The sequence below is a fragment of the Silurus meridionalis genome, chromosome 18 (genome assembly GCF_014805685.1).
Source record: "Silurus meridionalis isolate SWU-2019-XX chromosome 18, ASM1480568v1, whole genome shotgun sequence".
Lineage (NCBI taxonomy): Eukaryota > Metazoa > Chordata > Actinopteri > Siluriformes > Siluridae > Silurus > Silurus meridionalis.
This window is the reverse complement of record NC_060901.1, coordinates 3,947,601-3,965,517: the sequence shown is the minus strand read 5'-3', so window position 1 is coordinate 3,965,517 and position 17,917 is coordinate 3,947,601. Positions and strand designations below refer to the sequence as shown.

General features: G+C 37.5%; 1 protein-coding gene across 2 annotated transcripts; it reads right to left on the bottom strand.

Moving 5' to 3' along the window:
• Positions 1-927: 927 nt before the first annotated feature.
• Positions 928-14,203, bottom strand: cax1 (cation/H+ exchanger protein 1). Of its 2 annotated transcripts, none has more exons than XM_046872576.1 (20): positions 14,050-14,203; positions 12,406-12,561; positions 11,144-11,256; positions 10,944-11,052; positions 9,930-10,046; positions 9,770-9,831; positions 8,831-9,013; positions 7,165-7,350; positions 6,735-6,834; positions 5,827-5,968; positions 5,500-5,683; positions 5,226-5,325; positions 3,893-4,011; positions 3,760-3,797; positions 3,272-3,390; positions 3,010-3,155; positions 1,654-1,748; positions 1,494-1,572; positions 1,303-1,411; positions 928-1,152 (listed from the first exon to the last, which is right to left on the bottom strand). In XM_046872576.1, the coding sequence occupies exons 1-20, from the start codon at positions 14,099-14,101 to the stop codon at positions 1,079-1,081; spliced, it is 2,283 nt and encodes a 760-aa protein (XP_046728532.1). In that variant the 5' UTR covers positions 14,102-14,203; the 3' UTR covers positions 928-1,078. The 2 variants fall into 2 exon arrangements, with proteins under 2 accessions (XP_046728532.1, XP_046728534.1); XM_046872578.1 differs by having other exon boundaries at positions 1,503-1,572.
• Between the last annotated feature and the right edge of the window lie 3,714 nt (positions 14,204-17,917).

The window sequence follows — 17,917 nt, the reverse complement described above, 5'->3', positions numbered from 1 at the left end:
TCACACCACAAGAGGGCGCCCTGTGGCTAAAAATTAAACCTTTTGGAATGGGGAACCTTAGAAAAACATTGCAGACTCTTTCCAGTGCAGATTATACAAATAGTTCTTGCAGAGTCGGCACAATCCGATCCAAAAACGGGAAAGCTGCAAGTTTTTCAGCACTGTTAAACATTCAGAAAAGAAAATGACTCGTTACAGTTTAGCTGCATGTTCGTACGAACCCAATTCCGAAAAAGCTGGGACACTATGAAATGTTAATAAAAAGAATGCAATAATTTGCAAACCTCAAAATCTTATTTTATTCACAAAAGTTTTAAAGTGAGGAAATTTACCATTTTAAGCACAAAATAAAGTCTTTTTAATTTGATAATTACGACACGTCACAAAAAAAGGTGGGACGGGGCAACAAAGTGTTTATAGACATCAGGTCAGTAAGATGATCTAGTATAAATAGTGTGTCTTGGAAAGGCAGAAGTAAAGATGGGCAGAACTTCATCAATCTGTGGAAACTGTGGAACAATTTCAGAATAGAACCCGTTGCAGTCATCACATTCAAAATGTCCTTATATTTTCCTTAAAATAGTATGTAGATTAAACATTTTTATTGTGAATAGATTATGTAATTATGATATTTACAAAAATCGCTGCATTCCGTTTTTATTTACATTTTGCAGTGTTCCAACTTTTTTTGTATCCTGAATGTGAAGGAACTGCCTTTTATAGCTGCTATAATGGAAGTGCAAAAAGGAACATAGTTGCAGTGTATAAAAACATCTAGATTTTACATCTCCTGAACAAAATGTTTGTGTTTGTGAGTGCGAAAAAAAAAACCCAAAAAGAAGCACAGACCCTTGAATTTTCGTGAATCTTCAAAATATTATACATTTCTAAAAAAAAAAAAAAAATGTATTGAAATGATTTTCAGTATCATTTTTCTTTGGAACGATTTATTGACACGATACACTCTAATACACAATTTACGTGTTTGCACAAGAAGACGAGTCACCCGAAATACCCGAAGTACAGTGAGGTAAGGAGACGAAGAACCACGAAGACAAAGTGAGAACGTTCCAGAACATCAGCAGCCCCGAGGAGACGGAGCGAAAAAGTACAACGCCAGGAGGATGAGGTAGACGACCACCAGAGCCGTTCCTGCCGGAGACAAAGTCATGAAGTAACTGCATGATGACTATATACTTATGCATCTTGTTGCATTAGTTTTTGCATTGTGTAGCCAAAAAATATGTGGACACCTAAATGCAATTTTGTTGGATTTCTTATCCATGAAGAAAAAACACTTACCCTGGAAATAATCACACTTCCCGTCCATGAAGATGTAATTGACCAGGATGACGCTGAAGATGCTCGCCCACAGGTGCAAGTCGCTGAATATGAGAACAAATCCAACTTCCTGTGGAGAAAAACAAAAAAAAGCGTATAAGACAAGGAGACGAATGACGCAGCATGAATCTTTTCTCCAGGGAATTACTCACGTGAATTACATTGAATAAGATCAGTAGTGGGATCTGAAGCATGCAGACTTGGACGGCGATACAATTTCCAACTTCCAGGCTAAAACAAAGGAAAAAAAAATGATTGTCACTACAGAAATAAAAACGAGAAAAAGATGTGAATGACGTGAATAGTTCTGACCTCAAGCTAATGTTGTTCTGAAGGGCGAACTGAATCCCGTTGACTATTTCGGGAAGTTCGGGAACCATCGCCAGCACAGTAACGCCGATAAAGTACTGCAACATCGAGACACAAACACATTTCTTTCACAACATTTTTGCGTTACACAAGTGTATATAAATGTCAAACCCTTTGACGGATGTCAAAACCTTATACACTGAGGAAATGCCAAAGATTTACGGGAGAAATCAAGTGTTAATGTGAAAACAGTAAAGTTTTGCGAATTATTTTCCTATTAAATGAACTACAAATGGATTAGAAAGAAAGGGTTTGACATGCGATCGTTAAAAGATATATATAAATCACCTCAGGATGTGCGGTTATTAGAAAACCATTAACTTTACCAATAGAACAGTATCTCTCATGTCAAGCTTTGTTATATACCTTAATTATTTTCCAGTAAAATGTCCATAATATATAATTAATATAGGCATTATAGAAATTTTAGTCGATACCGATAGCTAGTTTGGATCGTATTTGTTGATAACTATCTGTTGATCAATCGGGTATTTTATTATTATTTTTTATTCTGTAACTATTTTAACAACTATGTAAAATAGAACTGAACTTTATTTAAAAAAAACCATAATTAATAAAACAGTACTGAATCATGAAAATGTGCAAAATGAAATAAATATGAATATTTATCTCATTTATAAATTAATATTTTTATCTGATTAATTGGATATATATATATATATATATATATATATATATATATATATATATATATATATATATATATATATATATATATATATATATTTTTTTTTTTTTTTTTTTACAATTATCAAAAAGAAAAGCCTTAGTTGCAGCTCTAAATATATTAATTATATAAAAAAATATTTAGGAAATTAAGACATACATTTACACTTAATCAAAAAGTAACACTCCAAATAAATGTAGAATTACATCTACTACTAATAAAAAAAACCTTCAAATAACAAACTTTGAATTTGTCTTGCATGTCAAATCAACCGTGGTATTAGTGATTCGCCACTAGAGGCCACTCTCGTACTGTAGAATGACTGTGGACATTCTCAGTCACTCAAGCAACCCGGTAAAACTATGTTATTCATTTTTGCCAATAGAAGACAGTTCCAGAATCGGTCAACCTCTAGTAGAAATCACATTGTTTCTATTAAAAAAATTTATTGAAGTCTCAATAATAACAATTTACACTGATCATCCTGTTCATAAGTTTACACGCCCCCATTGCGTGTGTAAATGTGCTATACCGGGTCATCAGACTTGTCTAAAGGACTATGGGGTGTGTCTTGTGGGAAATGTGAAATGGTGTGATTGGGAGAGATGGACCTGAGAGACGCTGGAGTTGGAGATGATTGGTTTGATGTGCTCAGTGGTGAGATCTGCGCAGGCCGCCGTCAGGAACGTGGCCACAATCAGGACCAACAAAGCCCTCCACCTGGACCAGTGCACCACTGGATCATGGTCACTTGCCACTAACACACACAGAATAACATACAATTACATATTTTAAATGCAAATTTTAATGCTAATGTTTGGATAGGAAGTGGAGAAGAAATGGAGAAGAAACAGCATCATCTGGTGGATGTACCATGGCAGTGTGCGTCACTGACGCGGATGTCGTAGATGTGTGTGTGTGTCTTCAGGGTGAAGATTAGACCGATGAGATACGCAGCAGGGAGAAGCACAGACACCGTGTACACCAGAGGCCTGCAACATCACCACAGCATTCACGTTAGATACATCACAAACTGATCACTGAAAACACACCTGACACCCACTCACATATACAGACACTCGCAGTCTCCCAGACAGTATCCCACACAGACCCTCTCATGGTATTCCAGACATAATTGTAGTCTCCCAGACACGATCATACCCAGACACCTTCGCAATCTCCCAGACACTTTAGCACACAGACACTCTCGCACACACTCATGCAGTCTCGCATACAAACACTACTGCGCACAGACACCCTCGCATGCTGACACCCGCACACTCATGCAGTCTCCCACACAGGCGCACTCGCACACATTCACGTAGTCATACAGACGCTCACTCTCGCATATAGACACTCACTCAATATGACTCAGGAACAAGGAGCGGTTGTTCTCACTCTGGAAAAAGTCAAAACAACAATAGTTAGTTTTGGAGCAGAACTGGATGAGTATTGACATCACGTCTTCGTAGTTTGACATACGCCATCACGCACCAGATCATAGTGGCAGTTTGTGCAGATGAAGGGTCCGGTAACGTTGCCGGATGGATTACTGCAGCGGTCACACACCAGGTTTCCATACGCTTTTGAGAACAGCGTCGGTGCGAACACACCTACAGCCAAAAAACACAACGGGTGTTTTAATAGGTCTATTTGAACACATGAACTTGTTACCATGACAACATTCATCATCATTGCTGTGATTGGGAGACTTAGTTTACTGTAAGCTTTATTTGGATTGGATACGTTTTACACATGCACACTGATGCTTTGTGTAAGAGGGACTGTATTGCTTGCAGAAACTATGGTCGTTTAATGTGGATAAAACATTGATGTGCATGTTCTACAGATCCTACATTGAGTCGCTCTTGTCTTGAGCAGATTGCTAACCAGGGAATAAAATTACAGGGAGGAAGTAAATGACTATGGCACAGTTATATCATAGACAGGTTTTGGGTAAAGTCTAGAGCTTTTTGTTAGATTATTTCCACCCTATGAGTTTCACCTCCTGCTTCTGGTATGCAGTATGGAAGTAGAGTAGTAAAACAAATCGAACATTTTCTTAGCTAAAGTTTCTAAATTTAGGATAAATACCTCTTGAAAGAATTTTAAAGTTTGAGATGTTTTATGTCTTATGTGATATTCTTGCATACTGCAACCATATTGCCTTAAGGAAACAAGATGAACTGAACACGAACACACACACACACACACACACACACTCTCATACACACAAACAAGCTCTTTCTCTTTCTCACACACACACACACACACACACACACACACACACTCTCATACACAAACAAGCTCTTTCTCTTTCTCACACACACACACACACACACACACACACACACACTCTCATACACACAAACAAGCTCTTTCTCTTTCTCACACACACACACACACACACACACACACACACAGACACAGACTCACACAATAAACACAAACTCACTCTCTCTAACACACAATGACTCATAACATTTCCCGGACTCTCACACACTCTCTTACACACACACCATTACAGACTCTCACATACAGAGACTCTCAATCGCTGTCTCCCACACACACACACAAGTACTCTGACTCGCACAGACACACATTCTACAACAGACACACAGACACACACACACACACACACACACACACACACACACACAAAAACACTGTATATCCTTGATTATATTGTATGCTAAAGCCTAAAGGCAGATTTCCACTCTATGGAAAAATCGAACAACTAACTAACCAACACTTGCATTTGTCATTTAATATCCACCTCTTTGAAGAACGTTTCACACACTGATCGTGTTCATCATCATCAACTCACCTCCGACTGAGATGAAGAGCAGGGCGGAGCTGACGCCAGCCGAGCGGCTGTTGAATCTCTGTTCGCTGTGCTTGAATCCACCAATGATCATACACAAACCCTGCAAGCACAAATTACTACACCATCACAGTGAGGCAGAGACAGACGCACAGATACTCAGACCCACAGATACTCAGACCCACAGATACTCAGACCCACAGATACTCAGACCCACAGACACTCGACCCCACAGACACTCAGACCCACAGACACTCAGACCCACAGACACTCAGACCGGAATAAAGAGGATGCATCCAAGCAGGGTTCCTGTGAGAGCAGCCTTAACGATCTCTCCGTAACATTTGTTCCCGACGCGATGACCTTGCAGCAGTGCGGTGATGTAGAAGGTCATCTCGGTGATCGAGCCAAACGTAGCGTTCACTACCGCACCAACTGCGAAGTTACTCTGAGCCGAGATGCTGAGAGAAAGATCACACACGACATCATTATTCCAGCTGAACTTTAAATAACACGATTCGCTTTCGTTCTACACCTGAGTGCAAAAAGGACAAACCCATAACCGCATTGCCAAACATTTGGGCTGTAAGAGAAAGATCGTAACCTGGCTATACCCATGCCGATGTAGTACGACAGGGGGATGATGGAGGTCACAGCGGTGGCAAACTTCACCTCAGACCTGACAAACGTGTTATCACGGTCCATGTAACCAGTCACCAGTGTGATGATGACGAGGGACAGCAGGTCTGAGGGAAAAACGGTGTTAAGGTAAAACTAACGAGAAAACGGACGTGATTTTCAAAAGGTAAACATGCTTTATACTTTTTTACACTACAGTAAAATTCTTTCCCAGCTTATGTTCCACCCCCAGGATTTATGGTACACAATAGACGATCGTTGGACCATGAAGCTGAAATCATCTCACTATATTACTCAGCAACCAGCTCTCCTTGCTGTCCTGAATGCTCTGACATGACACGTGCACCATTGTCACATCTCAGTGCACCATATTTCCCAGAATGCAACTCCCCACTCTGAACTGAGTGTGCTAATGTCATATGGTGCTCACGTGTTGTAAACTTGCTAATATCGTCACCTCACTCCGAGAGAAGTAATAAAAAAAAAATTAATTTTCTGGGAAGATGTTCCACAAGATTTCGTGGAGATTGGTGAGAGATTCATTCAGCCACAAGGGTGTTAGTAAAGTCAGGTATTGATGAAGCTGAGGTGAAGAAGAATGTAGTCAGCGCTCCAATTCGTTATGTTCAATAGGGTTGCGGTCAGCGCTCTATAGGAGGCCATGCAGGATCTTCCACACACTTCCAACCCATTGTGCACAGGGGCACTGTCATGCTGAAACAGGTTTTGATGCTACAGCATCCAAAGACATCATATACAATTGTGTGCCTCCAAATTTCTGCTAAAACTTTGGAGAAGAATCAGATATAGCTGGAAAAGTTGGGTGTCCCCATACTTTTTGTCCATATCTTCATAGCAGTAGCGAAAGGATACTAACAGCGAAGACGTTGATCCCGTCCACTGTGTACTTGTAGTAGTACCAGTTAAAGGCCCGGTAGTAGCACAGGAGGACCCTCGCTTCAGAATTTTGAGACTAAAAAAAAAAGCAGAAACGACAAAGAAAATTCAAATTAACAGTCAGAGAAAACAAGTTGAACGCTGCAGAACTTTCTGTAGCTCTGCTCTCCATGTACACACTATAATGACATGTCTGTAAGCTCTTCATGGCTCACTGACTTCTAATAGTACCTCATGTTCTGCCAAAGGAAAGAAAAGAAAGGTTATCTCACCATTCACAATCCAGCCATGATTCATTCATATCCTGCTTGAAGTTATTGTTACAGTCAATCAATCTGCAGATCTTGTTACCATGGCTACGCACTCCACACAACCGAAACGCTGACTGTGATGCGAAAGAGCTTACGTTCTTCATCGGCCAAACCTGAATCTCGTCAGGTGGAAGGAAGAGGATGATGCTGAGGATCCGACCGTTCATTTTGGCCACAGGGATGGTGAAGACCATAATCCAGGACAGGAAGCAGGCCAGGGAGTGGATTATAGCAAGAGGAATGTACCCAAGCACCAGCCACACGTACGTGCTCACGCAACACTGCGATACACAAGGTAGAACAGAGTTACATGTGACTACGATGGAGTGCAAAAGTTTTGGACCCCTAGATTTGCTTCAATGTTAACAGCATTTGTTGTTTATTTAATCGTTTTGAATCCATGTTGCACACACACTCACTCTTTCGTTCACTCATTCTCACGCACACACTCGCACTCACTCCTTCATTCACTTATTCTCATGCACACACACTCTTCATTCACTTATTCTCACGCACACACTCGCACTCACTCCTTCATTCACTTATTCTCATGCACACACACTCTTCATTCACTTATTCTCACGCACACACTCACTCCTTCATTCACTTATTCTCACGCACACACTTGCACTCACTCCTTCATTCACTTATTCTCACGCACACACTCGCACTTACTCCTTCATTCACTTATTCTCATGCACACACACTCTTCATTCACTTATTCTCACGCACTCACTCCTTCATTCACTGATTCTCACGCACACACTCGCACTCACTCCTTCATTCACTTATTCTCATGCGCACACACAAACACACCCCTTCATTCACTGATTCTTGTGCACATGCTCCTTCATTCACACATTCTTGTGAACACATGTACACACTTACTCCTTCATTCTCATTAACACACACACTTACTCCTTCATTCACACATTCTCGTTAACACATGTACACACTTCTTTATTCACTTATTCTCGTGAACACACACACTCTCATTCACTTATTCTCGTGCACACACTTATTCTCTCCTCACTCATTCTCTCACACACACACACTTACTCCCTCATTCTCGTGCACACACACTCGCGCACACACTTGATTTTTTACACACTTAACAGAATTCTGATCCACTGCACATCATGTTCTATGGGATTGTCTGTGATCTCTGAATAATTTGCTCGATTCTTTCTCAGAAAATAATTGCCAATGAAATTCCCGTTCACTTCCAGGTTAGGATTGGATGTTAGACTGGAAATACTGTGCACTTTATGGATTTGATTAGATTTGGTATTGTGAGAGTTTAATAAATACTGCACTTTGTGTGATTAATCAAATAGAACAAATTAATAAATGTCATTGTTCTCTTTTTGTGTGGCTTGGAAACAAAAAGACATTTTCTCCTCTGACCTGCTTTCAATATTCAGTCAAGAATGGATTGAAGGGGTCATAAATCACATTGTTGTTTTTAGTGGTGATAAAAATATATATAAATGAAGGCAGGGTGCATGAACCTTCAATCTTGTGACAGGAAAATCTTTTTCCTATTATTATTCTTCCCTTTTTCACCTTTTCATTTCATATTCTACATTTCCTGTCATGGCCACGTCATTAAAATACAGCATGTTGTATTGTGTGGTTATGAATATAACAAAATAATCTAAGTTTTTATTGTAATTATTATTATTATTTTTTTATCTTCTGAACAAGTTTATTGTATTCTCCTGCACACTTTGGTGGACTCGATATTCTAAGCAGTCTCACCCAGTAAGAGCACTTCCGAGGAGAAGGTAGTGGTGGAGGTGGAACGTTTATAGTGATTGGCTCAGAATTTATCAATGGTGTAGACTCCTTCTGGTTGTCCGGAGAGACCTTCACGTCACCTGCTTCCTCTGGAATGGCTTCGCAGTGAGGAAATTTAACACAGCATTTCCGTATCAGACTCGTCTGAGAAGAAAACAGATGGAGGAGAACCTGTACTAAAATAAAGTCATTAACCAGAATCTCAAGAAGCATAAGTTCAATTAAACCGCACCAAATGGACAAAAGTATTGGGACACCTGACTTTTCCAGCCATATGCGGTTCCGCTATAAACGTTAAAGGGGAGGTGTATCGGATGTCTTCGAATGCAGGAGATTTCCCTTTACTTGGACTACGAGACCCAAACCTGTTCCAGTATGCACCTGTGGCACAAAGTCAGCTCCATGAAGATGTAATTTTCATGGGTTGGACTTGAAGATCTCCTGCTATAGAGCTCTAATCTCAACCCCAAAAAGTAGCCAACTTTTGCTTAGATTACTGCTTTGCACACTCTTGGCATTCTGATGATGCCTACTTTGAAGAACCTACAATATGACATATTTTCAGTTCGCTTTTTTGTTATGTATATAATTCCATATATAATTCTACATGTGTTAATTCATAGTTTTGATGCCTTCAATGTGAATCTACAATTTTCATAGTCATGAAAATAAAGAAAACTCTTTGAATGAGAAGGTGTGTCCAGACTTTTGGTCTGTACTGTATGTGCTTGTTTTTTTTTCCACACAATTAAACATTTGAATGAACATCTTCTAAAAGGGGTGATTCCATCCTTTTTGCCAGGGGTTGTACATGCTACTGTTTCAATACTACAGTCTTCCATTTTCATTAATCCCAAATGCAATCAGTTTGTAAAAAGAAAAGCTTCATTGCGACGTTACCTTTTGTAAAGATTTCCCGAAAGGCCACAGTAAATAACCCGACAACCTTAAACAGAGTTTCCCTGCAGTAAAAGAGAAAGGGAAAAAATTATAACCGCATCAGGTGAGATGCAGAAAATCAAAATCACCAAAAATAAATCCTTAAGCATTCACTACATACCGTGTGGAATCGTAATAATGGTGCAAAACATCAGTAAGCTAACAAGAAAATACGCTAGAGAGATCCACCAGCCGAAGAAAATCGTGTAGGCGACGTTTCCGATGCTGATCAGTGATCCTGCAAATAAAAAGTTTCAGAACGCTGCATTTAAGTGAATTACATGATGCATGTGTTTTGTTTTTTTTGTTATTTTTTTAAAGTGTGCATCGGATGGATACAAATTGGCTTTGTGTCGCGATGCATGGTTGCATAATTATTAGTAGATGCGCTATACTTTTATTATTTGGAAAGTGATCAATAATTTATATGCATTTTATTTCTCCTCCCTAAACTGTTTCTCGAGCGCGTTCTCTCAGCACGACTATATGCCACGTGAACATGACGCATCGCGACACTACGGCGACCGAGGCGTGTCCTGAGAGTCACATAGAATACAGATTAACATGGCAGAGGTAGAGCTGCGTCTCCCTGGAGACACAACAGGAAAAGATCGTTTGGCTTTATTTAAACTTTTTTTTTTTTTTTTGCACTAAATAGGCCTGTGTGTGAAAGGGGCATACGTTAGAAGTCAGAAGGCAATTAAATAAATTGATGATTTTCTGTCTGTCTGAACCAAACAAATAAAATCAAACCATCTGTAACATATTGAATTGTAGAGCATCATATTTTTTCCACTGCATTGTATTGCATTGTGTTGAATCAAATCAGAATCGCAATAGGGGTGAATCGCATCAGTAGCTGCTTCAGCATCTTTAATGTATTTTAGGCTATGCATCAATATAATAAAATCAGATAATACACAAGATATAAATAAGATATAAATAAGATAGATAGATAGATAGATAGATAGATAGATAGATAGATAGATAGATAGATAGATAGATAGATAGATAGATAGATAGATAGATAGATAGATAGATAGATAGATAGATAGATAGATAGATAGATAGATAGATAGATAGATATAGATAATGTCCTACACACGAACTACATTAAGAAACTGTGCTCACTGACCTGTAAATGGCTTTATGAAGATCTGCTCAGAGTACAGCTCCTTCACCTTGTCTGATCTGTCCTCAATTGGACGCTCTGTAACGTGACTCTTCCACTTCCTGAAACCAAACTGCCAGCACAAGTGCACAGTGTGATCGGAAAAAAAACAAAAACACAAGACTCCCACAAACAAAGAGAACAATGCTTTTTTTTTTTTTTACCATGTAGTTATTGACCAGTTTGTGTGCCTCCACTTCGTTTTCGGCACGAACGGTGGTCCTCAAGCTTGCTTCCTGCCAGGCGTCCTCAGTACCCCGCGAGTGTACAGAGAGTCCTGACAAGGAAAACTAAAGTCAATGCTACACACTGGGGTACATGGGTAAATAAATAAATAAAAATTATTTTCACAATGGCCAAACACACTTTATCAAGTATTTTTTCCCAATTAAAACCAGACTTTGCTGAATATGAAACACATTATTAATTTTACATACAGCATATGGGCTGAATAAATAAATGCCATGAACATACAAATATATATATAAAAACAATTAATATACATAATTTTACAAATAAATTTAAATCGATTTCTTTGTCCTCACATGCTACATCCATCATTACTTAGTTTTTCTGTCAGATCCACACTTTTAACACTTCTGTACATATCGAATTGTACACTACAACATACACTGACTGAATGTTGTAGAATAGATTTAAATGCTGTGTCAGCATCTGCGCCTAATTTCATGTCAAACACTGAGTTACAAAGAGACATGAGTTACATACATAAAATAAAAAATACAATAAAAATTGAAATGCAAAAAAAAAAAAAAAGGGTCAAATAAATTTCTAATAGAAAGAAGAAAGACTTTTACATTTAAAAACTGTATCATAGAAATTTGAAGACTTTTTTTTTGGTGATATGAATAAAAGTTTGTGGACACCAGACCAAAAGTGCTATGTGCTTTTTAAAAAACACCCTATTTCACATTTGCGCTTATAATAACCTTTACTCTTTTGGGAAGATGTTCCACTAGACTTTGTGCTCATTCAGCTACAAGAGTGTTAGTAAAGTCTGGGCCTGGGGTGCAGTCAGCGTTCACATTCATCCCAAAACCGGTGGTTTAATATGGTATGAGCTCTATAGCAGGCCACTCAAAATCTTCCACTCCAACCCAAGTACAGCAGATCATCATGGAGCTGGATTTGTGCACAGGGGCATTGTCATGCTGGAACAGGTTTGGGTTTTCAAGTTTAAGTGAAGGGAAAATCTTGAGATGCTCTATACAATTGGGTTTGTTTCTAAATTTAAGCAGGAAGCACATTTGGCTGGAAAAAGTCAGGTGTCCTAATACCTTTGGCCATATAGTGAATCAAGATTATCTTGAATTCATGAATTTAAACTAGTAGTTTAGTACTGGTAGACAAACAGTTAATACACAGCAGCAATACAAACAAATTATGTAAAATCGAGAAATCTTACTATGAGCCGAGAGGCATTTTGCCGTATGGTGGATGACCTGGTGCGAGCCGCAGGGTGAAGGAGTTTCAACCATCTCGGGGTGAATGCTGGCCACACACAATCTATCACACTGTGAGCTACGGCGAAAAAATCTGTGCTCATGGTCCCACACGTGTTCTGTCAATCACCCATCCAAGAGAGGAAAGAAAAGGTTCAGCTTGAGTCTCTACTTGTTATCGTTTGACTCCTGATGGTCAGATGAAGCACACTCATACCTCAGTACAGTGCATCCTCTCATTATCACACTGTTATAGGATTCAATAGAATCAATCGAAATTTACAAGGTTGAAAATGTACAAGACGGAGAGGGAAGTAGACAAACAAATAATCTTAATCTTGAAGAATCTCCTCTTACCTACAGATCAGAAACAGAATCATCTTTATTGCCAAGTATCGTTGTCTGCATGTACAAGAAATCTGTCATGGTGTTCTGGTGCTCTTAAATTATGAAATACTATAAGAACTAAAAAAATAAAATAAAAATGTATATAAAAAAAGACTAATTATATAAATTGTGCAGGATAAGTAAAAGTGAGGCAGTGCAAATGATAATATTTCACAGATATGAACAAAGGTGCATGGAAGCTTAATGATTTTTAGCTTTAAATAGTTCATAATTGTATAACAAAGATGCAACAAATAATGTAAAAAAAAATGCTACATTTATACTTAATAAATATACTTATATAAATATACTTTCATAAAGAATTTATACATTTATTTAAAAAAAAGCGCTACATTTTATTTTTTGATCCAATGTGTAGCAAATGGCTTTAAAGTGAAAACTTTGTGGGGGAAAAAAAATAAATTCATATATATATATATATATAAATTCACAAACACACACACACACAGAATTATATTTATGAGAGGTTAGGGTTGAATTGTTTCTCCATGAATGAGACACTAACTTCTAATAATAACAATCACCCGTTATGGCCATTACCGCCCATTGAAACTACTTTCAATTTTTTATTTTGTACCAGGGCAGAGTTTCCCAACAAATAAGTATTTCTAAAATTTAGTTCTAGTAAGGATAGTTTTTAATTAAGAATATTTAGAGTTTAAAATAAAGCCAATTAATAATAAGGTAGTTAGGCCACACCCACAAGCAAAAAATTAAATAAATAAATTATTATTATTTTTAAGTTTCAGGTTTGGATGCTTTTGATGAATTGGAATTAAATGTATGTTAGGTGTAGAAGTATTTACAAATTGTGGGCAGAAGAAAACGTGACACAGACATGCTGCTGATTCCCCATGAATTGCTGGTTTGTTTGTTTGTTTGTTTGTTTGTTTGTATTTTCTTCTTTCATTGCATTCCTTCCTAACCTAAAATCTAAACCATTTTGCAACACAAAAAAATCTTTGTTTATTTCTTCACTTTTATATGTTCATGCATTTCAGGCTTTAGGCTTTTTAGGCATTTATATAATTATAGGGTGAGGACCTGGCCTAGCTAATTTATCATATATGTAGATGAAGTTTAAAGAATTTAGGGCACGCTGTAAACAATATTTGCTTATAAAAGCACAAAAACACCATAAAAAAAAAAACATGCTACACGTGCTGGGGAGCCATTTTCACGTGTTATGCATCACCCACCTGAACTATCAGCTGTAGACCTTCGCCTCAGACTCTCCACATCTGTTGACATTGTGTGTGTGTGTGTGCGTGCGTTCACTTCTCTCGTAAAACCAACTTCTGGTCGTGAACGAGCGCGTAGCCGCTGCGCGCCGCCGACGCCTGAGAGCGGGAGCGCGCAGAACGCCTCGCCTTTTCAGCGTTGCTTTGCAGCTCTAATGGCGCGCACATTTTCATAAACATGTACTGAAATTAGAAGATTGTTCAGCTTGATATGATTTCTTCAAGGATAACACTATACGACCAAAAGTATTGGGACACCTGACTTTCACACTCTTCCCTAAACTGTTACCACATATTTGGAGGCACAATGCCCCTGTGCACAGCTCTATGAAGATATGCTTTACATTTGTTGGAGTGGAAGATCTCCTGCTATAGAGCTCTGATCTCTACCATAGTAAACACCTCTGTGATGAATGTGAAAGCTGACTGCACCCCAGGCCCCCTCACCTTCTGACCTACATCAGTCCCTGACTTTACAGATACACCCTCGTATCTGAATGATTGTCCAAATACTCAGGGGAAGTCCTTCTGACTTCTAACACATTGTCCTTTCACACATTGGCCTTTTTAGTGCAAAAAAAATGATTAAATAAAGCCAAACAATATTTTCCTGTAGTGTCTCCAAGGAGATGCAGCTCTACCTCTGCCATGTTAATCTTCCCAGATGAGTGGAGTTTATCAGCAAATAGAAATCAAATGTGGAAATGGATGTTCAAAAACACTTAACAGTCTTATAGCTCATGATATGATCAAGGTTTTTTTTGTACTTATAATAATAAATGGACATAATATTTGCTGAGTAATAAACATATCTAATCTGGTAGTATTGTACACTTTTTTTTATATATATAAATGTTTGAAATGCTGTTTTACTGCAATGTCTAACTACAGAGCTAACACACACACACACACACACACATATATATATATATATATATATATATATATATATATATATATATATATATATATATATATATATAATAGATTTTAGACTAACCAAAAAAACTCTCAACAAAACAAATAAAAATTTGAAATTATTTACAAAATTACATTCAAAATACAGTCAAAATACAGCATAAAATATAATTTGTTTATTGTTAACAAATGCAGAAAAATACAGCTTTAAGGTCATTCAAATTATAATTTAACATAAGGCTATGTGAAGAAGGGAAGCTTTTAAAAAAATAAAGAAAAATGCATATTTAGTCAAACAAAGTATTTTACAAATCAAACTATTTGAAAGCCATATGTCCAGCGTGCATGATGGAATTCTGTAGGTGAATAAAATCGTCTTGAACCTGCTGAAAAATTAAGACTTCTTTCACTTCTTTATAGAAACTGGCCAAAAGGTTCAGTCACAGATCTAATGAATATCGAGGTTGTAAACAATATTTGTTTCTAAAAGAAGTTAAGCAGCCTATATAATATTTTACTTGTGTGTATAACTATACAGTGCCTATGAAAAGTGTGTCTTTTATGTTTTTTTGAGAGACCCTTGCATGTTCCTTTTGGTTCTATGCAGCAAATTTAGTAATGCAACAGTATGAAGATTGGCTTTGACCAAACCTATATAAATGTACAGATTCAGTTCTCACACTCTCAGCATCTGGACAGTTAGATCCTCCAAACATTCAGCTTAAATACTTTGCCACGTCTTCTGTAAAACGTCCCAAAGATGTTCTTCACTAGTTGGAGATTTCTTTACGATTCGTTCATCTCAGATCAGTTCAATAGGATTTAGGTGCGATGACTGGACATTCCATGATAGATATCACTCCAGACGACTGTTTTCTCTCTAAATAACGCTTACAGAACTCGGACGTACGTTTCGACTCATCCTCTTGTTGTATGGTGAAGTCGGTTCCAATGAGCCGCAGTCCAGACTGAATCGCATGGTGTTGAAATATGGAACGTAGCCACATTGGTTCAGGATCCCTTCCACCTGAAATAAGTCTCCAACCTTCTCTGCTCTAAAAAAAAAAGCTCCATATTACACTGGCTCTTCTGTTCAATTCTTGTGTGTTTGCCATTTACTGATTTTGCTGCAGAGAAACAAAAGGAGCATGCATGTGTCTCAAAAACCATACATGACTCTGTTTTCCCACACTTTTGACAGCCACTATACAAATACAGTAACAGCAAATGCATCCACTGTATAATTTTGTATTTTGTAGTGAAAAAAAGTTTTGTTTAGCAGGGTTATTTTGATGATTACAAGAATAGTCAATTGTTCAAATGTCATCTTTGAAAAATTTTGATGATTTTACAATCTTCTGAACTGCAATTCGGTCAAGCGAACATAATGCACGGCACATCGTGGCATTAACAGGAGGTCAGTAAGGACAGGAATCTATATTACAATTTTTTCTATATTACCTATAAAAAGACATTTGTGCCACCAGGGTTTCTTTTGTTCTGAAACTGCATATGAAATTGTGGAGTTTTAAACTGAATAAATATAAACTGTCAACTGTACATAATTCAGTTTTGAAGTGAGGGAAGCGCATTTTCAGATCTTGAACACATCTAATATATATATATATATATCAGGTCCATCATGAGGCATTTAATCATCTTTTAAAAATGGGCCACATTTATTAAGCTGCACATGGACTGACTTACTGGTTAACTGTGTAGTTTGGGCTTAAAAAGAAAAAAAATACAACCTTACATTTGTGTGCAGTTTATAAATGAGAGTCAATGTTTATATCTGTGCTTGTTCAGACTGTATAGTATTAAATCTGGGTTCAGTGGTCTGAATAGTTGAAATACAGTTTTTAATTCAGCACATATGGTTTATAAATCCGCCTCATTTATACAGTTTACTGCAATCTTATTGTAAGAACCTGAGTTATAACCCAGATGTAAAACCTTCAGCGCAGAATTCATGAATGGGTTCAACCAACATTCTGGGTTCACTCTGAGAAGCTTAAATGGATCACTACATCCTTTACAAAAGCAACAACAGAGGAACAAGAAATGGGGGTCCAACACATGTCAACTTCTTACAGTGTTATCTACAATATTTTTGATTGCAGAACAACCCTGCACTATCCTGCACCATGTTCTACTAGATTGTATATGATCTCTAAATATGTTGCTGTAGTTTGTATCATAGTATTTATCATTTGTACAAATGGCTCCAGAGTGGATATTTCTTCCTAAGAAAAGACGACCAATGAAATTGTCTTTGACATGGTTTAGGTGCGGATGTTAAATTGGATGTTAAATTGGAAATACAGATGGTCCCCAAATTGAAATTTTTGGATTTTGCGATGACGATAGAGATACGACAAAATTGTTTTGTGCGGCAGACTAATGTAGCAATGTTTGCTCCGCCCTCCAGTTACGAACCGGCGCTTCACACACCCTCTAAACACACACACATATATATGAAGTATATACTGTATAGTTTATATATTATGGTACAGTAAACTGATGTTTTGCTAAATTCTGTACTGTATTTTGGTAAATTATTAATAAATTACAGTATACTACCCCATACCGATCACCATTCTTTAAAACTCCTGGGTAGGCTAGGCCATGTCTCGACTTATGATATTTTCAAGAAACAATGGGTAATCGGAACGCATCTCCATCGTAAGACTGGGACTACCTGTATTGTGCATTTTAGACCATTTATTATATTTGGTATTGTGAGATTTTATTGATTACTTCACTCTGTGTGATTAAAATAATAGAAAAAAAATAAATAAGTTGTTTTCTCTTTTTTGTTTGTGTTTTCTTTTTATGCTTTCAATATAACGTAATTCACATTCTGTTTTTCAATTGCGAATTAAAAAACAAATGAATACAAACGATG